This window comes from Corvus moneduloides, chromosome 5, assembly GCF_009650955.1.
Source record: "Corvus moneduloides isolate bCorMon1 chromosome 5, bCorMon1.pri, whole genome shotgun sequence".
In the NCBI taxonomy this organism is placed as follows: domain Eukaryota; kingdom Metazoa; phylum Chordata; class Aves; order Passeriformes; family Corvidae; genus Corvus; species Corvus moneduloides.
This window is the reverse complement of record NC_045480.1, coordinates 7,461,449-7,484,669: the sequence shown is the minus strand read 5'-3', so window position 1 is coordinate 7,484,669 and position 23,221 is coordinate 7,461,449. Positions and strand designations below refer to the sequence as shown.

Sequence of the window (23,221 nt, the reverse complement as noted above, 5' to 3'; positions counted from 1 at the left end):
CAGCTGTTATATTCAAGAAACAGAAGAAAATAGGTTGAACATCTCTCACTTCATCCAGCAAACTGGACCAGAGATATTCTGCATAAATAACAGAAAGCCAGAGTGAAGAGCAGAAAGCCATTTTACCCTGAAAGAATAGAGGAACATAAGGAAGAGCCCAGCGCTCCCTGACGTAGCAGTTTCCTAAAGGTGCACACAGGTTGTGTAACACTTTGGCACCTGTAGCACTAAACTCCAGACAGCATTTATCACTATTTACAGTTTACTGGTTATCATACATCACTGTGCAGCTCTTTATCCTTTCCAACAGGAATCCATAAAAACACTGTTCTTATTGGCTTTAAGCTCAACTAGAGAAGGACAAACTCCAGCTCTGCAATGTGCTGAAGCACCACTCAGAAAACCCCGTATTTCAAAGAGCAGCAGCTACATCTTGTGGAAGTATTTAGGATTACAGGTTTATTTATCCCTGACAAACCTACCTTCATCCCTGAAACGCTCTGCCCTTTTCCTACCCCTCTTTTTATGCACAAAGTGAGCCTGCACGACACAATGATCCATCATAAAACAGCAGTTTCAATCAGTCACTGCCCTTTCCCCCAGACCAGTCTGGCTCATCACACCACAGAGATGATCCAACACCAGAGCAAAGCACAGGTCTGGCCTCTGGGGCTGAATGCTGGACCTTTCCTAATTGTAGCCTAATAGTAGCAGCAACTTCAGTGCCAGCCTCTTGTGCTGCCCAGAGAATTTGTGGATGCCCCACCCCTGGAAGTGTTCAAGGCCAGGTTGGATGGGGCTCTGAGCAACCTGGTCTAGTGGAAAGTGTCCCTGCCCATGGCCAGGGGTTGGAATGAGAATCTTTGAGGTCCCCTCCAAAACATTCTATTACAAATTCAGTAAAAATCAGTTTCCATAATTATGGCATCTCACAAATTAGACCAAGTACAAGACTTCTCATCAGCATGGTTGCCTATTTATAAAGAAACAGCCCAAGGCAGTCTGGAGTAATTCCTGACATCTGAAGTTGAGGCAGGGAGTAGTAAACTTTGGTTTTGTACACTCTGTACTATGGCTATTTTTTCTCCTCTGCCATTTGCCACTTTCCTAAGATACAAGTTGAAAAATACAGCCCAACTTCTACAAGAGCCAGGCATTTAATATCATCGCCACTGCTGTCACCCTCTCATGTTTGTGATTTCTGCACTAAGAAAACCCCACAAATCATGAACCTGAAGCATGCTAATTAACTAGCTTTGATCTGTAGGGTGTTCCTGATACCTACACTCAGGAGTAGCTGCCTCAGAGGAGTTGACTGTGAACTCTGAGGCACTGCTACTCATTTTTCCACCTGCCCTGGCAGACTACCCTAATTTAAGGGAAGGGCTCCAAGCACAGCTCAGCACTCAGCAGCAACAGCCCTGTGGAGGAAGATGCATCTGTGAGTCAGGGAAGTGAGGGAATAACCTCCCAGGTAATTTTAGGAATCAAAAGTTGTAGCTTGCACTAAGACAGTCCTGCTGATGGCTGTTGAGTAATAAAGCAGTTGGGTAATAAAAGTTTATCCAAGATATCTGCTGTTGCCTAGGGCAGACTTCATCATAACCTGTGACCTGCAGCCCACAGCTCTCAAGGCTTTCCATTACAGGCAGGGCCAGTGAGATTGACTGGAGATTTTAAAGTCAGTAGTGTCAGACAGACTAATGACATGGAAAATCCCAGAGAGAGAGAGAGAGAGAGAGAGCAGCAGACAATCAGGCCTGCCATTAAACCTCTGCTTAGTTATCTGCAAAAACAAAGTCACTCCAGCTCCCCTTAATAATAAAAAACCCAAAAAAACAAATCCACAAACCAAAGCCAAAGTGAAGTTCCAAATATTTTTACATTACTATATACTTTATACCATTTGTGCAGGTTCAGTTTTATTTCAGTCTTGTAACTCTGGAATGCCTCAATTTAAGTGAGAGAGCAGGCAGTGCAAAATAGAGACATGGCCCATGGCAACCCTCCCCAGCACAACCAGGTCACAAGAATAGAACTCTGAAGTTCTTACACAGGGAACAGACTGAAGGTACACTGATTAAAAGTTTCTCCTTTGAGCAACATGGGAAAATGTTATGGAAGACATTGTTACTTACTGGAAGCAGCAACTGAACTTAATACATGTTTCCTACAAAAGATACAGCCAATCATATGAAAGACAAGTGTGAATCAAGTATTTTATTTTTTCCCAACATACATAAAAAAGTGAGTGAACACACAAGACAGCAAGTCAGAGAAACTAAACATATTTACAAGACAGTTAAGATATCAATTTTTTTCCATCTTCGAGATCAAGTCATCACAGATTTTTGTTAATTCATCATTTTCTTTAGTCTGTGGAAGAAAGAAAAAAGTGAGTTTCAGGTATGTCCAAACTATGTTACAACCTTGTGAGCAAGTTGAAAGTCCTGTTCACCAACACATGGAATAGAAAGTCCATTTACATGGTAGTGGCTAATGCAAATGTAATGTAAAGGACAGTCTACTATGCCAAAGGTCACATGGCATCCTTAGGAGCCTCAGGAGCCAGAATCCACTATACTCTTTCTACTTCTTCCCCAGACATTTCCATAATACTTGCAGACCAACTGATCCAGGAAAACAAGACTTTTGGGACTCAAAGCCTTTGTTAGGTACACCAAAATTCAAGACAGGGACAGCTTTGCTTTTAATCTTCACAAGACAGACTCTGTAAAATGATGCCTTGACACTTTTACTGACATGTGACAACTTCCAGTTTGTAGAATTCCTTATAGAATGTTTAAACCATTTCTTAACAAAGTGTTACTGTATCTATGACAAGACCAAACAGTTCTGTGTTAAATGGCTTCTCTCATCTCTCCAGTTACAGGCCTACTGTTTCCTCAGCTAGGCAAACTTTAGCCCTAAGACTGAAGACTCACAAATATGGTTTTTTTCCATAATACGAATGTGTCAGCATTATCCATTTTTGAGTCTTTAATGCTGGCAGAGACAACAATGATGCAGTAAAACTAACAGCATGCATCTCCAGCAGTGACTTTTAATCCTCAAAGGTCTTTCTTATTCCTTTGAAGGCTTCCAACAAAGGAAACAGATGCACCTTTACAAAGCATTCTGAGACTTTACCTATCCAATAGGAAACAATATAAAGTACAAGGATTAATGGCCTGAACAATACTGAAAACTTGAGTCACATACAGTTAAATATGTATTAGTGCTAACAGCTTACAAGTCATGTTCATGAACAAGCTGAGCCAGACAGTTATTCAAAATTTATTCCCAGATTCTGCTCTGCATCATGTGTAACTGTTAATCACCACCTCCTTCTGTAGTTCAGGTAACCTCCTGACAGTAGCCCAGACTGGTTTGGGAACAAACCTTGTGCTCCAAGAAAAATCTAAACATACAGACAAGTCCTGACATGACAACTTGTCTCTTAGGTCTCAATGCCTAATTCCCAAAGCCTGCCAGGACAGCAGCCATCAAACCAGTACAGTTAGCAAGGCTCCTTCTAGCCCTGGCACAAGGGAGTTGCTGACCTAGTCTAAGGCAATAGCTTGAAGAGACTCACCCAATGGCACTGTGACTGACCTTTTGTTCAAGGCTCCTCTCTAAAGACTGGATCCTCATCTGTTCTTTGCGCAGGGTGGCTTGAAGTGCTGCAGTCTCTGATTTTGCTTTGCTGCGAACCTGGGCAATTTCCTCATTGGCTCTGAAACAGGTGCAAGATGGTGTTTACATCCCTTCAGACAGCACAACAAAACTCTTCACAGAATCACACTAGATGATTGTACTTTGGATTAATCACCAAATGAAACATGTCTAAGCCAAGTTTTGGCACTATTGAACCACATTCTGCAGCAACTGTGAAAACTATATATTTCACTCCTGGCACTTGACATGTTACTTACTGCTGCAGCTTTTCTTCAGCATGTGCTTTGAGTGCCTGATATCTCTGCTCCTCTTTTTTAATTCTAGCCAAGTAATCTTCTGCACATTTCTTCAGAACTTCTTCATTCTGTCCCAAAACCAAAGTAGTTTAGTCAGCCTTTTATGATAGTAGTTGGAAGAGTCTCTCCATTTGACAAATGGGCTATTTGACTACACTTTTAAGCGGCAGTATTTGCTCACTGGAGTAAGAAGAACAACTGTGAAGTCCCACAGGCCTATATGGACTAAACTGCCTCCTTTCAACTATCTTAACTTTGCAAACATTTATTCACCATATTTCCCCCAATACACTACTTAGTAGCAAACTCTAGTAAAGAAAGTCACTAAAACTACAGTCACTAATTGGTTTTGTTTGTTTTGCTTTGATTTTTTTAAAATCAGCTTTGTATTAAGTTGCAATTGTCCCAAAAATACCTAGAAACCCAACTTCTAAGAACCCATGGAAAGATTCAGCCCTGATGTAAACAAATCCACCACTAACAGCAAGAAAATTACCTTGGTAGTCACACTATGAACATATTTTATTAGCTATTGTAGGAAGTTGGAACTGTTCAAAACAGGTGCTAAGACTTTACTAATTGCAGGTCTTGAATTTAGGAACTGTGTTTCCAAGTGATGCTTATCTCTGTGCTACAGAAAAGGCTTCTGAATTTAGAGTGGAGCTGGAGGGGACACAAGATGAAGGAAGCCTGACATCTCAGTAAAGAGGAAATTAAAGTTGTAACAGACACTATGCCTGTTTCTCAAACCTAGACTACCATGGAACTCCTAACAGGCTAGTTTATAAGTTTTAGTAAACAGGGACATTAAAGGATAACTGAATGAAAAAAAAATCTGAAGGCACTTTTTTAAGCACCAACTGAATCAATTTTTATGCATTTCAGGCAGTAAGAAACTATAGCTTATACTCATTAGCTTCCTTCCTCCAGCCTCTGAAGAGGCTGCAGAATGAAGGCTTGACATTAGCTTTAGAAAAAGCCCACAAACATCTTCGTAAAGAGCACTCAAACTATTATTCTGATTTATAATTGCAAATCCTCTTCAACGTCCATTCAATATGATGTAGGGGAAACAAGCTGCTCTCATGCAGCAGTTGCTACATGAGAGTATCTCTATGATTAACAAAAATTATGTGTTGCAGCAAAAAACAGCTCACTTCTGAAGAAATTTTGCCTCCTAACAGCTATCATTATCTTACTTCAAGTCAGTCACTAAGTACAACAAATCAATAGTTTTTTTATAATCTTTTATTTAAAGAACTTAGCACCTGGTTTTACAGGTAGTCCCTATACTACCTAACTAATGGCTGCTCTAGAAATTTCATCATTTCCTCTCCACTAAATCTCATTTATCTTGGAAGGACATTATTTGCATTAAATCATCTTACTCTGTGGTAACCCTCTAACGCATCTTTCTGTTTTTCAAGTCGTTTGAAGAGTTCAGAGAAAGACTTCTCCATAGAGTTCAGATCTGAAGTAGCTTGCTGATTCTCTTCCATCAGCCTCTGTATTTCTTTCCTTGAGGCTTCCTTCTGCTTCTGAGCATCCTCTAGAGAAAGCGGAGTTAACCCATGATAGTTATTACTTTAGAATAAAACTAGTTCCACAGTACAGAGAGATAACCCCCACACCTTCAATTCTTCCTCCTACAAAGGTTCATAACACAGCCTCTCACTGGAAAGACACCATTTCTGTCTTGCTTTCAAGAAGTCTGTCTTTGTCTCTATTTGCTACATATTACCTCACATCAAACTTAAGGCCATTAAACACAATGACAGTTGCTTGCCAAATGCATTTTTTTGCCTGCACTGTAGTCAAAATATTCCACCCTAGTTTACTGTAGCAGGAGCCTCAAATGTTGTGATAGAAGCAAGGAATCCAAAAATATTTTTCATTATACATACACAACAGCTGGAAGATCTGGAGGAGACTGGGATAACAAGTCAGACTAGCAGAGCAGACTTTCAGGACAGGTTTGTGTTAGCACACCCAAGCTGTGTTTCCCATAGTCTTAGAGAAGCACAAAAGAGTGGGCACAGATGTGCCTATTCAGCTTTGAGCTAAGAAAGTACACCTATACAACAAGAGTTTCACAGTATGTCTTCCCTAGTTTTGAAGTCACAAACTTGACTAAAGCAAAAGGCCAGATCTGTCCAGCAAGAACTTCTAGTGATATCTCACCACTTAAATGATGCCAGATAATAAACAATTAAACAGAAAGTGCTGACAACTGGATCTGCAGTTTTAATAAACCAACAGCTCAAACTCCAGTGTGTTCATGCCTGATTCAAAAAGTCATCCTTACCTACCAAGTGACATCATGTGTATGAATATGCATAAAATTGTTAGTCGACTTTGTCTTAAACCTTACACTAATCCTGCACTTGAAATATTAATGTCAGAGATGAAAGAGTACTACCCTCATTTAGTAACGCCGGGCTAAGCATGCTCCAGCCCCCCAAGACACTCAAAGTGTAAATATGGAGCTTACCCATAACTTGTGTTATTGTCCGTTCAAATTCAGCAACTATTTTTCTACAAACCATGAAAAAGAAAAGTTGACCATAAGTTAGAAAAAGTATCAGGAGTAAATAAGTAGATATAAAAGTCAGGACAGATTCATACCCCATTTCCTTGTATTCCATATGAAGCTTATTATACTTCTTACTCCATTCCAGCTCTTTCTCTTGAACCTTTGAGGGTAAAAAGGTAAGTTTTTATTTTTGCACAAAAAGAGATAAAAGATTTGATACTAAAAATAGTCTGAAGGGCAACTCTGATATACTTTTAATACAGAGAGAGAAATAATTTCTAATTGCTTAACAGAATCTAAATGGTTTCATTACAAACTTGACTCAAATAAGATTTAGATTAATACATAGATCTTGCATATATGACTCCCAGCATATTACCAGTATCTCTTCAAGTGACAAGATCAGAGCCAACTCAGCCAACCAACCTCTTGGCTTCTGTTACTCAGTGTCTGTGTCAATCACTATAACTTCTGAGAGAACACAATGGGCCAAGGAACATTCTCTCAAGTGACACATATTTCCCTCTTATTTACAAGGCAGACGAAAAAAAAAAAAAAAAAAAAAAGCACTTCACGAACCTGCTAATCTTAACACATGAGAGAACAAATACCAGAAGCTTATTCAAGACCAAACTGCTGTTTGAAATAATTTATATTCAACACTAAATTAGGAAACATGGAAAGGGGAGGATAAAAAGATGCCTCAATTCATTTGAGAATAATCATAACTATTTCACATCAGCTGAACTGAAGCAGAACTCACAGTAACAGTAACGGAATTAAGCAGCACAAATGCTTTTTGCTAAACGCTTCGTGCAACATCATAACAGCGGCCTCAGGACAAAGTTACATTTAAGAACTGTAACACAGCTGACTGCAGTGCAGGAGGCCTTCAAAGACAAGAGGCCCAAAATACATAAAATAACCTGGAATTTTTTAAAAAAAAAGAAAGTGAAAGCACATGATTACTGCTAATTCTGTCCCAAAACTGCACAGTAAACTGTAGCACACCGATTTTTCAGTATTTATTTTAGAGCAAACTCACTTAAAATATATTCAGATGAGAGGAAGCAGGACACTAGTGAAAAAAGAATGCACAACCTATAAAGAGAAGTAGCGATAGCTAAGCTAGAAAAAAATGTTACAAAACATTACAAAAGCAAAAGTATGAGAAGATGGAAACAAGTTAGAAACTTGCACTTGTAAACTCAGAAAGGGTTCAGTAGACCCCAAAAAAGCAAGCTTTCATAAGTGCTGTATTTGCTCACAGGGAAAACAGGTTTTCCCTTTCCTCCTACTCTTGAGTTGTTTCAGAGAGGGAAAAAAAAAAAAAAAACCCTGAAGTTTAGTCTGTCTTCCTTTCAGGTTAATATTGTAATTCCAAGCCTTTTTATTTAAGCAACACAGCTGGAGTCATCCAGTCACAACTATAACGGTGTTTGCAGGTTTAAAATAGTTCTTTCAAACAAGAAAGTAGAGCAGCACTTTTAAGATATTACAAGCTTTACCCCCTGCTATTATATAGATTCTTAGTTTTAGATCAATGCACTAAGAGCTGTCCCCTGTCAAAGCCACATCTGTTTTCCTGTACTAGATAATATGCTGGGCGAAAGTCGTCACCTAAATGACAAAGTAAAAGCTACTCCTAGAAAAGCCACTGTCTCTGTACTCTAAAACAAAAGAGTAACTTAAGCAGCAAATAATCATAGGTCATCTTTGTTTGGTGTCCCTATTGTCACTGCCTGCAGTACAGCAGTCAGGAATTTTGAAAGCCACATTTTTTACTGAAGTGATACAATTAGTTTAAGGACACTTATGCTTCCATACTCCTCTTACATTATCTAGTGTTTGTGAAGTTGCATACCTCAGAAGCCATAATGAATCAAGTACTCAAATTTTTAAAATGAGTGGATATATAAATCATCTTGCATCTGTCAGAAGATGGGCTTTTAAAGGCAATTTCTGTAATTACAGAACAGGCTTAAAATCTTACAAACTACTTCTTCCCTCCTTCACTAATGTCCTTCTCCTCTAGAGAGAGCTCCAGATCTCACCTTCACTTTATTAGCTGGATATATTGTTGTGCATTCACATCCCACAAGAAAAGATCTGACCATAGCACTGAGTTGGCACTGCAGTTTTATCTGGTTTTTGGAAATTACATAAGAAGTCACTCTCTTCCATTGGTATGAAAATATATTTTCTGCCTGTTGAATTAGAAGTATCCAGATCACTGATATTAAGCCTAACTATCCCATCTGATAACATGTGCCTTTTAATAGTGACCAGATCTAAGGCAGAAGCTGACTAATAATGGAGTTTATCCTATTCCCTGAAGTGTTAGCTCTAAAGAGTTCTATACCTACAGCATCCACCAAGTCCACAGCAAGCTTTTCAGAATGAGATACTTATGTCAAGTATGATGAAAAAAACTGCAAAGTAGAGATTTATCCCAGATAATCTAAACCAAAGGACCTTCCAAGGCTATACCAAGTTCTGCTTTGGAAGGGCCACGATACCTCTCTCTTAACCAGCTCAACAGCTGTATCCATGTCTTTTTGGCTGTATTTTAGCACATCTATAATAGCATCCACTGCAGCATCTGTAGAAGCAGCAAAAGGGACTGGAGGAACATCACTGCTCAGGGAGCCTGGAATTAGGGGACCAGTGTCCTGTAAAGAAAAGAAAAATGCAAAGTTTCAAAAGATTCCTACTGTCATGCCATTGAGTAGCTGTATGCACATTATTCAGTATCAAGTCAACACATCTCACTTAAACATACAAGATACATCCAGAAGTTTGTTACCATCAAACTTTCTTACTTTGAAGTTGACCAGATAGCTCTAAGAAATATCTACAAGGTAGAATCAGAACTGCTGTCCACCAATTACAGCTATCAGAAACAAAGCAGATGACACCGTGCTGTTTCCCCACAAGTAAAAAAGACCATTTCAGGATGAGCTGCTGTTTGCAGATCTGTTCAAACTATAAACCATAGCTGTAAGACCATCCAGTTTAACCAAAGTGCTTCTCATCCCACTAATGCAATTACAATACAAAGCTTGTCTTTTGTGGCTTGACTTGCATAAAAAAAGATTGTTCAACTACAGCATTCTTAAAAACAGCTCAAATTCTCGTGGACCATGTGCAATAGCATCAGTTCCCACAAAAACCACTTTTAATTCTGATGAACATTTTCTTAAGTAAGTTCAACTTTGATATAAATGAGTATCCAACCAGGTTTAAAACAGTTTAAATAAACATTTATCACATTCTGCAATCCCTAAATTATCTCTGTAAGTCTTAAGTCCAGAACCTAGGCTATCCCCTTCCCAAACTATCAACATGAAACCTGATAGCATTCCAGACACCCTTACAGAAGTTGTAAACGTCCCCAGAAGATCTAGTCCTTTTGGTTTTTCTTCACTTTGAAGGCTCACTAGAGGCTTTCCAGCTTCCTCAAGCAATTTACTTAAATCAGCAACGGGACTAAAAATGAACAAACATACACCATTAAATTCAAGTGCTGCCTTTCTTTGCAAAGCTCCTGTACCAGCAGTAGTGTGTCCAGCAGGGCCAGGGCAGTGATTGTCTCCCTGTACTAAGCACCAGTGAGGCCACACCTCAAATCCTGTGTTCAGTTTTGGGCCTCTCACTGTCACTTTGGACACTGAGGGGCTGGAGCATGTCCAGAGAAGGGCACAGAGCTGGGGAAGGGTCTGGAGCACAAGTCTGATGAGGGGCAACTGAGGGGGCTCAGCCTGGAGAAAAGGAGGCTCAGGGAGGACCTTCTCACTCTCTACAACTGACAGAAGGTTGTAGTGAGGTAGAGGTTGGTCTATTCTCCCAAGGAAGAATACTGGATTAAACAGCCTCAAATTGCACCAGGGAAGGTTTAGAAAGGGGAAATTGGATATTAGGGGAAATTTCCTCACTGAAAGGGTGGTCAAGCACTGGAACGTGCTGCCCAGGGAAGTGGTGGAGTCACCAAACCTGAAGGTATTTAAAAGATGTATAGATGTGGCACCTGGAGACATGGTTCAGTGGTAGACTCCCCAGCACTGGGTTAACTGTTGGACTTGACAACCTGAAAGGTCTTTTCCAAGCTAAACAACTCTGATTTTATGTACTAAGACAGTACCTACCCAGGCTGAGGTGCAGCTGTCATGATACTCTCACTTGATTCAACAGTACCACAAATTGGTTTTCTTGGACTGTCTCTCAATAGCGGGTCAAACTTCAAATACAGTGACTGTTTTCTCAAGGCTGATTCTTTGAACTGAAGGAAAAGAGGCAAAAACTGGCAGATCTGCTGCTTCAGAGCACAACACACACATCCCACCCACACACAAATAATCCTCTGGACAGTGGGTGATCCTATTCTTCAGTGGCCAGAGTATTGTTCTCAGGAGGAAAATTACGTAAGAGAACTTTGTGCCCACATGCTTAGGTCCTTATGTAATATCAAGGGAACTCAATCTGCTCACAGACAGAATCAAAAGGGCAATCGTTAATGAACTATTCCAAACCAGCAGAAGACACTGAGAGGGGAAGGATAGTATTATAAGCTGAAAAAGCAGTGTCTTTGCTCCATTCTGTCTTTGCTCATACAATAATAAGGACAAACACAGCATGACCAGAACAATTTCAATTCAGTGCCTCCACTGTTGAGAGATACTCTTATTCTAGACCCAAGGAGGAAAAAATAACTAAGCTGAACTGATTAAAGACAAGCCCCATTTAGAGACAGATTTCCCAAAACTGGCCATAAAGCAAAAGAGCTTAGAAAGAAATCTTTTTGAAACAATGATCCTGCACTTTCAAAGCATCATGTTCTGGCAGTTTTGGACAGAAGTAAAACATCATTCACCTCAGTTTCACTGCTATTAAAGAAAAATAGCACCTTTGCACACCGAGAGCCAGAGACCTTTGATTTTTAGTTGAACTGCTATAACTACATTTCCTTGCACCATCACCCCCTACACAGCCTTGTCATCACATTCTTTTGGACTAGGTGACAGTTCAAAGGGAAGTTAATTCATGAAAACATTTAAGGCTTGATAGTTACATCTTTCCTTTCCTCTCTTCTCCATACTGCCAAGACAGCAAACAAAATACTTAAAGCCATACTTACTGATGAAGTCCCAAACTGTTCCAGATAGTCTATGCCCATTCCTAAAACTGGAAAAGGAGGAAACAATACTATGAAGATGCAATATTGTCAAATTGTCCTACCACAGACAGAAACAAACGGATGTGTATAAAGCAAATAAATCCCTCCTCTCAGTCTCATGACTTCTAGCTCTTCATTTGCTCAAAATACTGTCTTTCTATCTAGACCTGAAAAAAGCAAAGACTTTATGCTAAGCAAACTTACAGCTTCCATTTGTTTCCAAATACTTGTAAGAATATGTCAGATTTAGCACACAGTTGAAGAACTTTTGGTGTTCTATGGTTAAAGTGACAAGCACACTCAGATACGCTGTCATACGCAATGCCCCATGAAAGAGCAAGATTGTCAATCTCACCATTAAAATTAGCACACAGCTCAGGTTTGATAGATGAAGTTATAGCCATTTCCCAATACAGCGATTCCACTCAAGTATGAAGGTGAGTGACAGACTGCACTGCAGTCAAACCATTTGCTCCTCCTTCCACACAATGCTCCTACCAGGAATAACCCTTCCAAGTGGTTAAGTCACAGCTATGTAGGAAGCTCTCAAGACAAGCATGCTTGTCAGGAAGATCATTCACACTGCAGTATGAAACCAGTAGTGCTACGGCCTAATCTACAAGACTCACAAATACACACAGCTGTATAGCTCTAAAGCTCTCAACTTACAAAATCTTTAATACCAGAAATTATTTTAAGGGAGCAATTTTTCAGCACAGAAGCTGCCACTGAAACTTTAAGAAAATAGTTTCTGTACCAGCCTAAATTTCATCATCCCAGGCAGCTGAATTCTAATAGTCAGCTTTTTGAACTTAGCTTAAACCAGAGAAAGTTAGATATAGGCTGAGGTACATTTCCCAGTGCTGCTAGTCATTGTGGGTTCTGGAGTCCTTTCAGAGGCTCAGAATGAGAGGAAAAAAAAAAACTAGAATCCATGATAAAACTTAAGTAGAACAATATATACACACACGTTGTTGTAACAATACATCTTCAGTCCGTTTACAAGAAATGCCCTTACCTTCTGATGATGGTCTGAAGAGCTCCTCAGGTTCAGCATTAGCCATCTCATCTGCCGTTACTTCAGTTCTGGGGGAACTAGGTTTAATTTCTTCTGCAGACATTGACTTTTTTCCACTGTCAGTGGAAACCAAATTATCTTGAGAAGGGGCAACATTAACTGGAAACATTTTAGATGGGCTTGCTTGCTTCTCCTGATGAGAAAAACAAAATCCTTTTAATTGTTAAAATAATTATTTAAAAATGCAATGAAAATCATTTAAATGATCAAACTGGATTGTCATAAACTAAGTGGGCAGCCAACATAATAAAATGAGAATTCACAGGCATAGAAATTAAGCTACCAACACTGAGCACAGCTCATATTATACAAGAGCCTTTTTTTTTTTTTAGAGTTCAAGCCCTTATGTTTATCCCTATATGCAACTGCTGATCAAAAAAGATACTAAATACCAAGGTAGCAATTTAGCTGTTTCTGATGTTACCTTCAAAACACCAGGTCTGCACAGTCGACATTCCTTCTAAAGCTGTTGAAGATACACAAACCCACTAATTCTTACACAAAATATCAAAAATAGGTTTCACAAAATTAAGTCATTAAGTCAAAGAACTCTGCTTCATGGAACAACTTGGTAAGAACTGGCTATCTTTCCTATACCTTACCACTTCTCCCTTTCCTGGAAGTTCAGCTTCCGCTTGAACTCCTGGCTTCTCCTCTTGAGCTTCCAGCATGTCTTCTACCACACTCTGCTCAACAATTCCCCTAAAGAAACACAAAAACAAACAAACAAAATAAAAAGGGAAAATAAAAAAACTGTATTTAAGTCACACAGTTCAAATTCTATATTGCCAGATGAATTGAACAAAGGTAGCTCCTTTGAAAGATTCTACTGCCACAGCACTGGAAGCTTGACAGAGGGTGGGGATGTAAATTTACTGTCTCGCCTGCTGAGACCTTATGTGACAGAGCTCTCCCTCCATCAGAAGCAGTGTTATCTAGGAAGCAGAAAGTCACAGAAGCATCACTTATTTCTATCCTCTTAACACTGTTCTCTTATTTCCATTTGTTAGGCTCATTACTTTTTAAAATAAGATAGGTTTTTTGTTTAAGTAAGAACAGAATTACAAGCAGTCTGCTCTTCTTTCCAAGGCAATGCTTTGATTATTGGTGTGAACTTCATTAGAGAAGTCCAATGCTCCACTTGTGCTATCAGCAGTAAGTAAACTTGTCACCTTGGTAAACAGTAACTGACCATGTTACACAGGGAGCAAGAATGCAAACATTTCTGTCAAACGAACAATTTGTGCCAGTCTAGTTCTGGCAAGTACCTGACTGTCTATAGTAACATCGACATTTTAATAACTAGACTTTCTAGGAAAGGTAACAACACATTCCATGCTCAAATAATTTGTGTGGTGCCAAAAAAAATGCAGCTTCAGAGACAGGTATTTTTATTTGAGAAAGCATTTAGGTACCAAGAACATGCAGGGAAGAAATAGCACCTTAGAGCTCAAGGTGAACTTAGAGCAGAGAACAAAACTGCCTGGTCCCTTCCCATGCTGCACCATGTGCAACACTGCTGCCTACTTCCCTGTTTTATTTAAAGACAGTTGCAGTCACCTGATTCTCCGCACTTTAATCCCGGAGGAGTGGGGAAAGCACCACTTGAACAATGCTCTTCCCATCTAAGCCTGCTCCCTTCCATTCTCAAAGATTTAAGAACACCTTTTGCCTAGAGCTAGTCATCTCAGAAGTTTCCCCAATTAAGATCTTTGCAGTTGTAACATAATTGTGTTAAAGATTACAACAGACAAGCAGCATTGGAGGGTGGCAGTCAAGGAAGTAGGAACGGACTAGTTTGAGATACTATCTAACTTTCCTCACATGGATTTAAGGTGCTTCTGCATTCAGCTACAGATTTACTTACAGATTTTTGGGTTCTTTCTCAAGAGTTTCACAGGTACTGGGACCATTATCCTGCTCCACCAGAAGAGGCTGCCCGCTCAGTGAGGCACTATCCTGTTCCTCTGGCAGGTGAGCTTTCTGAGAGCTGGGTTTAGAACACTCAGGTGAGGTGGAAATTTTAGAGCCTCCTCCAAACGGATTGAAGTTTGGATCATCAAGTTTGTCCCAGTCAAACTTATAAGATGCTTTAGGAAGAGGGATTTCATCTTCCACATTACTTTTATTTTGCACATCAGTATTCTCTGGTTTTGTTTTGGTAATAGGAATTTTTTTGGAAGGTGGTTTAATTCCAGTTCTTTTACCTAATTTCTTAGGAGGTGGTTTTCTAGCAGTGGTATTATCAAAGTCAAATTCCAGTTTTACTGGTCCAGCCTTGGTGACATCAGGCTTTTCTGCAGCTTTCCCTTTGGAGACACCCAGTTCTTCATCAGGCTTTGACTCTTCTGCAGAGGCTTTTTCTGCTACTGAAACTTTCTGAAGCTTTGATTCCCCAGTTTTAAAAGAGTTAGTTACATCAGAACTACCAGGACCTAAGTTGCCAGGTGACTGTACAGGAGGTGTAGGTGCCTCTGCTAATGCCACTGAATTATCAGTTTGGCTTGCATCTGCGGAAGCAGACTTCACACCCTGCTCAGAGTCACCAATCGCTTGCTCAGAGGACAGTTTGGATTTGTTAGACTCCAGCTTGCTCAGTGCAGATTCCTTTTCAGAGATGAGAGTCTTCTCTTCACTTAAACACTCTGTACTTGCTGTGGTTGAAGCAGAAGGAGCTGCATCATCCCGCAGAAGAGAATCATTACTTTCCTCAATAGTTTTCTCAGGGCTGCTGGATACTTTTACGGAAGACTTCTGCAGATTTCCAGGAGAATGAGGCAACTGTACTGAACTTTGAAAAGGATTGATGTCATTTAAGTTATCAAAATCAATATTGTAGGAACCTCGACTCTTCACTGGCATCTCATCATCTGGGTAAGGAGCCACACTGACCTTCTCTGGCATTTGTATCCGGTTTGTTTCAGCTTCAGTCTTTTGTTGACATGTGCTGCATTTTAAAAAAAATGAAGAAAGATTACATGTGCCACAGTTACTTTGCAGGCATGGTTTGAAATTATCTTTAGAAACACTTGCACAAGTAGCTTTGCATGCTCAGAGCAATTTTTTTTTTTTTTTTGCAGTAAGACAGCTGACAGCAAAATGTAACAGCAAGAATTCACTTTTCACCTAAACAGTCAAGATTTATGAGCTCTGGTACACACAAAGCATAGGGAGATCAACCTTTGAAGTTAGTCAGTGTTCTTAAGCCTCCTGTTCTACCCCTTGCTACCTTATGCCAGTCATCCCTGGAGACTGCTCTACTCACCACAGCATTTGGACATTGCCCTTTCACTAGGCAGTGAAACACAGATTGCTTAGGAGTTATTGACAGGCAGCAGCTCAAACACAAGCACAACTTGTGGTACCATCTTCATGCAGATTCATCTGAGTCACAACAGACTCCAATCTGGGACGAAATCAAGTCATGATTCAGGTTCTCCCACACTAGTCATTACGTTGTCTCGTCATTCCGGCAAATACTTTCCCCCCTGAAAGTATGCACTAGCATCTGTCTTACGGGGTTGTATCCTATATACCAAAACAGAACCTGGACTTCAGGCATTCTAAATTCTGTACAACAGCGGATCTGAAGAGCCAAGTGACATACAAGAAAATACTTCTCAAGTAAGAGAAAGATAAGATTTTCTAGCAAAAGAAACAAGTTAAAGAGTTTGTGTACTCACTATTCTGAATATTCTACAAGTTATAGCTCTCCACTTTATTTCCCCAAACTCTACACAACTTCTGAAAGCTTAGCCTCAGACTACAGAGAGTTAAGCCATTACTTCCTGAAACAGGATTTCCTCCCATTGTTTTGTCCCTCCATAAAGTTATTATTTTTATGTGCCATCCTTATCTGCTGCAGAACAGAACATGATTAAAAGCCACTCACTAAAAACTCCTCTTTGATAAACTCGAAAGCAGAGGTGGGAGATAAGAGCTGAAGAAGTCCTTCTCACCCGGTTTGAGCGCCTCTTCCCGGCAATAGCTCAGCCCCAGGCTGCGACTACTCAGGTCCCTCCCACTCTCCTTCCGCGTTTAACCTAATAAATGCCAGTCAGGAGCAAGACACCTGCTTGGAACGGTCAATCACTTGTGAGGAGTCAAAAGTGACCCCGTTCAGCTACGCGGAGCCCTTTCACTTTTTTGCCACAAACAAATCCTCACATTTTAAAACTAGAGAGGACATGTTCAGTACAAGCAGTGCATTGATACAATTATGCCCTAACTAGAACAATTCGGTGCTGATCCTTTAAAGTCACTTGAACTTTCTAAGTACTAAATCTTTGTTTATTTGTGCAAGCAATGAATTTGGGGCATAAATACCATTACATTATTCAATTGTGGTGTTTTAGTTTAGAAATAGCTTTCTGAACCAGACTGTACATGGAAATAAACAGTTGAAGCAAATTTACACACTTAAAGAATATTTAAGTGTTACCGCCTTTTTTCCTTTCTCCTCTTTCCAACAAGAAAATAGGGATCAAATAAAAGTATTGGGTACTTAAAAAACAAACAAAAGTATTTGCTTGCAGAAGGCAAAACTAAGACCTGAAACTTCTTGCTAGTGGGAATTACAGGTGTCAGATGTTTATGCTACTTTAAAAGGGGGCTAATAAAAGTCAGTAATAAAAATTTTTATTTTTTGTTGTCACAACACCCCCAAATTGAAACATTAAAGACTTTATGCTCTTCTCCAAACAGCTACCATGAGCCAGTTTGAGACTCAAACTGCTAGACTATAAAGGCATATAAACTTGTTTACACTTGTGACTGATGTTACATTCACTTTGTGTTGCTAGATTAAAGAAAATCTTAAAACTCCCTGACTCAAGGTGTCAATTCAAGCTAATCCTTCAGAAGATTTATCTGTTTATACTCCTCAAGATAACAGTACTTAACATACAAGATAAGATATTTTAAGGCTTAGCTTCAGCATAGTTGTATTCTTACATGAAAACCCTACATCAGGTAGAGAATACGAAATTGTTTCTTACAGTATCTCTTCTCAAGCTATTTATTCATACCATAAGTCACCTCAATGAAACCAATTACAGAGGAGTTAGAAATAAAGTTCAGTAATTAATATTACGATCAAATTAACTCATTATTTTAAAGAAAATTTTATCTTTGAAAAAAGTTTATGTATCAGTTAGTATTAATTTTGGTCCTCTTGTACAGTTTACATCTTGTGATAGAATAGAAAATTATATTTTAGAGGTTTAAAATAGGGAAAGTTAACTTGAGCATGTCCCACATGGGTAACACAGTTAGCAGTGGATTCACTACTTACTCAGCATCAGAGGGTACATACAAAACATCATCTGCCACGTCTTCACGGCAACCATCAAGTGCAAAAGCAGTCTGAAGTTTGTCTGTCATAGCAGGACTCAGGATTTTTCGAGTGTGAGGATCTCTTTGAGGAGTTTGAAAGGTTACCTTTAAGAAAGGCATGGGGGGAAAGAAAAAGGAAAAACATGAGCACAATATCTTTCAAGCACCAAATACCACATGCATTCAGTAGCAGAGATCTCAGAAGAAGAAAGAATAAAAATAATACAAAACCAAAGGTTTACCTTCATTGCTTTTCCCACACTTTTTGGTGGCAAGTTTTCTTTCTGGGACACGCGAAGAATGGAAGGTCTCCCTGTAGGCTCCGGCAGCGCAAAGAAAAAGCCAGCGTCTTCTGCTGTTAAATCATCCTTAATGCTTCCTCCATTTTCTCCATTTTCTGCATTTAAAATCTGCAGACTCATTCTAGAACATCAACACACACAGCAGCGCAGCATGAATGAGAGGGTGTGGTCAGCCAGATGCACTTTGAGATAATGGAAGAAGTTGGCAGCCTGGCACTGACTAGCCAAGATTAACAGCTTCAAAGGGAAAGCTGGAAGCATGGAAAGTCTTCATACGGACAGGTCTATCTCAGAAGACTCTGAAATACCTAAAAGCAGCACAGCACAGCCCCTCTACTTTTGGTAGGGGCTTGAGAAGCTAATCGTTGATATTATGCCTTCCACAGCTCACATTATGGCCTTACTAATTAAGTTGCCCGTCCTTTAAAGGGAGCTCTGTCACCTGCAATGTTTTCTCATTCCCAACCCCTTCAGCCAGTGATGTACAGCCATGTCTCTTGTAACAGGGCATCCAGCTAAGCAACACAACTGCTCCTGCAATGGACAGGTGAGACACATGACAATGATCTCTCTGCTTTATTCACATGGTCTCATCACTGCATTGTACACCAGCAAACAGCAGAAACAAATTTGGTTGGTTAGGGTGTGTTTGGGATCAGTCCTGGATCAAATTAGCTTTTTCCTGCACTGTCTGAGCATATGTTGCTCCTGTAAAGCACATAAGATTCAGGAATTCTTTGCAGCATAGACATTATTGGTATGCAAATCTGGGAAAAATTGTCACTAGAAAGGTATTTCTCAAATACTGTTCTTACACTGGACATGCACAAGCTTTAGTAGATTGTTATATGCTGATCTAATTTTACTAGTGTGAAGGACTTGAAACTAAAGCCTGGGCTACAACTAAGATTAAGAATGAAAATAAATTAGAAATAGAGAAAAAGCACATATAAAATACACCAGACAAGGCACCACGCTATATGTAGTTGAACTCTGCCTACTTTTTATTCCCATTGGAGCCTCTGCTGTTCTTAAAGGTCTAACAGTAACATTCAGCGATGCCATGGCTATTTTTTCTTTAAGAAACAGACAAGGTATGGCAAGGAGGATCTAAGCATAACCACTGTCTATGAACCTGTCATGACACCTGAGAAGTACAGTTAATTATCTGGAAACCTGCTATCAAAGTGATTTATTTCATAAGAGCTAATATATTATCTTGTATCACCTATGCAAGATAACCGGTATCAAATGGAAGAGACATTAGCTTTCTGCAATGTGTAACCATTCTAAGTGATCTCAAATGCTTGATGTGCCCAAACACTTAATCCTTAGCCTGTTTTTCCATCATGTATTCGAGATTAATCTAGAAATCAGCTGAAATCCAGAAAATCAGCTGAGAAAGACTACAAATTATTGTTTTCAGTGTCATAAAGAGGTAACAAGAACACTTGGACTGAAAATTTTAAGTCCTGTTTTCAATCTCCTTGCCCTTATGCATTTAAATGTCTAAGATGCAGCCTCCAAACATTTCTCCACTCCTACATTAATCCTTATGGGAAAATTTGCTTCCTACTCTCCACAGAACTCAGCTGCTTTTTCTGCAAGCCTGACAACAGCACTTTTAATCAGCAGTGGAATGCAAACAATGGCTATGGAAGCAATGGCATGCAAAGCACGCCTGTATTAGCTATTTCTTCATTCCTTCTGTATTCATCACATTAATGCTTTAGCTCAGGTTATTTTATGTATAAAGTATTTCTACATTAATCACTTGTAGAACTTGAAGTGAACTTCATTGCTTTCCTTTATTCCAAACTAAAATTGAGACAACAGATGAATTGAATCTTTACAAACTGTATTTTTTACTGTAATTACTTTAGAAATAAGCCTAGGACATGATAAAGTTGTCAACACCTTCTAAAACAAGCTCCATAAGCACAGGAGGTTTGTTTGGAGACTTTTTCAGCTTTGTCTTTGAGCTACTTGTGCACCATTGCTAAACCAAATCCAAACCAAGCTGACAACATATACATATAACACTTTAGATATTAAATCTAATAATCAAGTTTTTTCTAGGATTAAAATACTAAAAGTAACTCAGCATTTATTTTAAAAATTTGCAGTCGAGATTTGATCTAACATTCCACAAGTTCATTAGCTAGTGGCTGTGATAAAGTGAAATTCATATCTTTGTTTCAAGTGGTTGGCATCCAAGGCACACAAGTATTATGAAAGGCAGCAAGTTTTCCCACTATAGCAAAACAAAGCTCAAGGCCAGGCTGGATGGGGCTTCGAGCAACCTGGTCTATTGTAAGGTGTCCACATCCCTGGGAGGTCCCCTTCCTGTAAGGGAGGTTGGAACTAGATGATATTCAAGGTCCATTTCAACCCAAACTATTCCATGGTTCTATCAAAGTTCACAAAAATGAAAATGCTCCTTGTTTTAGAAGAATATTTATGTGGGCACATGCAGGAACCTGCCATTCTACAGTTAAGAATGAAAATAAATTCAATGACATCAGATAATTAATCCTCAGTTACCTATAAGTTGTAAAGTGCTTCAGGTAACCTGTTGTTTAACAAATACTGGGACACAATATCCAAAACACCGACGTAATCTCAAATGCCTGAAAAGCCACTGAACGTGCAGGGCAGAGATGGCATTTTTCTACTTAATTATCCTTCTGAACTCTTGAGCAGCCAAGATGCAGATCACTCACTCATGGCAAAGTAAATTGGTACGTGCTCTGAATACTTTCATACAAACTGACACATAGCTGACTGCAATATATATATATATATATATATATATATATAAGCATTTTAGTGCTAACATCTCACTTCAGAACAAAGACACAAAAACACTCGCCTGGTAAGCAACTCTCTCATAATCACCTTCTCCAGACTGCAAGGGAGGAGCAGCAAGGCCAGGGAGGGCGTCGCAGGAGCTCCGTCCGTGCCCACCATTGTAGCGAGATGTGTTTTAAGTCAAACCCAAACCCAACCCTGCCTCAGTCCCTCTTTATTCCTGACTCACCCCAGGTCCCCCATCAACCCCGTATCATCCTCAAAACACACAGAGATGCTCCCAAGATCCTCACCTCATCCCCGAATTCAGTGGGAGTGGCACTTGAGCTCCACCACGCCCTCCTGCCATTGCCCCCGAGCTCCTGCCTTCTTTCCATCCTCAAACTGACTGAAATGACCCCCAAATGTCTTAATCTGAAGCTCACAGAAGTGCCCCTGACACCCCCTAGACACGAAAGTGCCCCCGGTCCCACAGCACCCCAAGCAGGAATCTCACAAAGGGGTCTTTGAAAGTCCCCCCAAGCACCACACCACCCCAAGCTTACAGAGGGGCCCTCAAGCCACCCCCCTCAGTCCCATACCACCCTACCTCACACAGAGGTTTCCGAGCTCCCCACGGACTGCCCCACCAAACTCAAACCATCTCCAGCTCAGAGGAGTCACTAAGCCTCCCCCAGCTCCATCCCCCCCACCCCCCAAAACTCACAGAGCGGCCCCAGAGTTCCCCTACCCGAGGACTCCAGGGTCACAGAAAGGTCCCCAAGCCCCTCCCAACGCCAAGCTCCCAAAGGGGTCCCTAAGCCCACCCCCACAGCACCCCAAATTCACAGAGTGGTCCCCGAGCCCCCCAATCTCACAAAGAGGTCCCTGAATAGGCTCTCTCAGCCCCACACTGCCTCAACCTTACAGAGGGATCCCCAAATCCCCCAATCTCACAAAGGGATACCTAAACACTTTCTCCAGCCCCACACCACGTCACAGCGTGCTCCTTAAGCTCCCCGTACCTGCCAGCAGTTCCCGGGACGAGTCCTCAGGGCGCTCGGCTGAGGCAGCGCGCGCTACACCCACCGCCGGCCGCAACCTCTCCGCCGCCGCCACACGATTTCAAACCCAACGGACGCCCCGGCTCACCAATGAGGGAGCGGCGTTCGGGGCGCGCCCGCCAATCAGAACAGCGCCCTGCGGGAGGGGGGCGGGGACAGCGCCGCGCGTGACCGTTGCACCCTTTCCCCCCGGAGTGCGCCCCCGCGCGCGGCAGAGCGGGCGGTGCAGGCGCGGCTCCGCCCGGGACAAACCCCCCGGCTGCACCAATGTCCGCGCGTCCCCAAGGATAGCGGCGTCAGCGATGCATGCCCCATCCCTGGTAGCGTTCAAGGCCAGGCTGGATGGGGCTCTGAGCAACCTGGGTTAGTGGAGGGTGTCCCTACCCATGGCGGGGGGTTGGAATGAGATGAGCTTTAGGGTTCCTTCCAACTCAAATGTTTCTATGATTCCACAGTCTCAGTTCTGCTTCATGTGCTTTTGCGTGAAATCACAGAAAGAAGACTTGCTGCTTCACAACCCGTTTTTTATTACTGAATTTCACAGTTCATTCAACACATTAAAACAGTCCTTACTGTTGAGTCACCAGACAGCAACAACGAAATGATTGTTAAAACAATAAACTTGCTAACAAGGCTGTCTTTTAGAATGAAATAAGACTCACAGAATCCAAGCATGATTTTACTGATGTAACCATCCTCAAGAGTCACTAAACCACCATAAATTCCCGATCTCCATCACAACAGTAACACATCAGCCATCTGCCAGCGTTAGGATGTCACATTCCGTGGGTGGAATTTACTATTGACTTGTTTCCCATCAGTAGTAGCATGTAACATCACATGCTGCTTTCTCTGCTGTGCTTTTCCAGTTATACAATCTCCCCTTTCTCTAAAAGAGAAGAATCTGGAAGTCTGTGGTTATAACAGGGGGCATGCAGGGGGTTTGCTACATTCTGGAAGAAACAGCAAATCT

The 23,221-nt window shown here is 40.7% G+C and overlaps 1 protein-coding gene across 2 annotated transcripts; it reads right to left on the bottom strand.

The window, feature by feature from the left end:
• Positions 1–2,194: 2,194 nt before the first annotated feature.
• Positions 2,195–22,310, bottom strand: TACC3 (transforming acidic coiled-coil containing protein 3). 2 transcript variants are annotated; one of them, XM_032109580.1, is made up of 16 exons: positions 22,210–22,310; positions 18,335–18,515; positions 18,052–18,197; positions 14,626–15,705; positions 13,361–13,460; positions 12,699–12,891; positions 11,642–11,688; positions 10,653–10,786; positions 9,885–9,996; positions 9,027–9,179; positions 6,600–6,667; positions 6,466–6,509; positions 5,363–5,523; positions 3,936–4,042; positions 3,616–3,736; positions 2,195–2,376 (listed from the first exon to the last, which is right to left on the bottom strand). In XM_032109580.1, exons 2-16 carry the CDS (start codon positions 18,512–18,514, stop codon positions 2,311–2,313), a joined length of 2,712 nt encoding a protein of 903 aa, XP_031965471.1. In that variant the 5' UTR covers position 18,515; positions 22,210–22,310; the 3' UTR covers positions 2,195–2,310. The 2 variants fall into 2 exon arrangements, with proteins under 2 accessions (XP_031965471.1, XP_031965474.1); XM_032109583.1 differs by lacking the exons at positions 18,052–18,197; positions 18,335–18,515; positions 22,210–22,310 and adding an exon at positions 16,718–16,781.
• Between the last annotated feature and the right edge of the window lie 911 nt (positions 22,311–23,221).

What these genes read in the sequence shown, in the direction of transcription:
- TACC3 (XM_032109580.1), bottom strand. Translation starts at nt 18,514, where the DNA reads ATGAGTCTGCAGATTTTAAATGCAGAAAATGGAGAAAATGGAGGAAGC. An exon ending in TATGTACCCTCTGATGCTGA is followed by an intron (nt 15,706 to 18,051) that starts GTAAGTAGTGAA and finishes TTTAAAATGCAG; the next exon opens with CACATGTCAACAAAAGACTG. An exon ending in CGTTAGAGGGTTACCACAGA is followed by an intron (nt 4,043 to 5,362) that starts GTAAGATGATTT and finishes GTTTTGGGACAG; the next exon opens with AATGAAGAAGTTCTGAAGAA.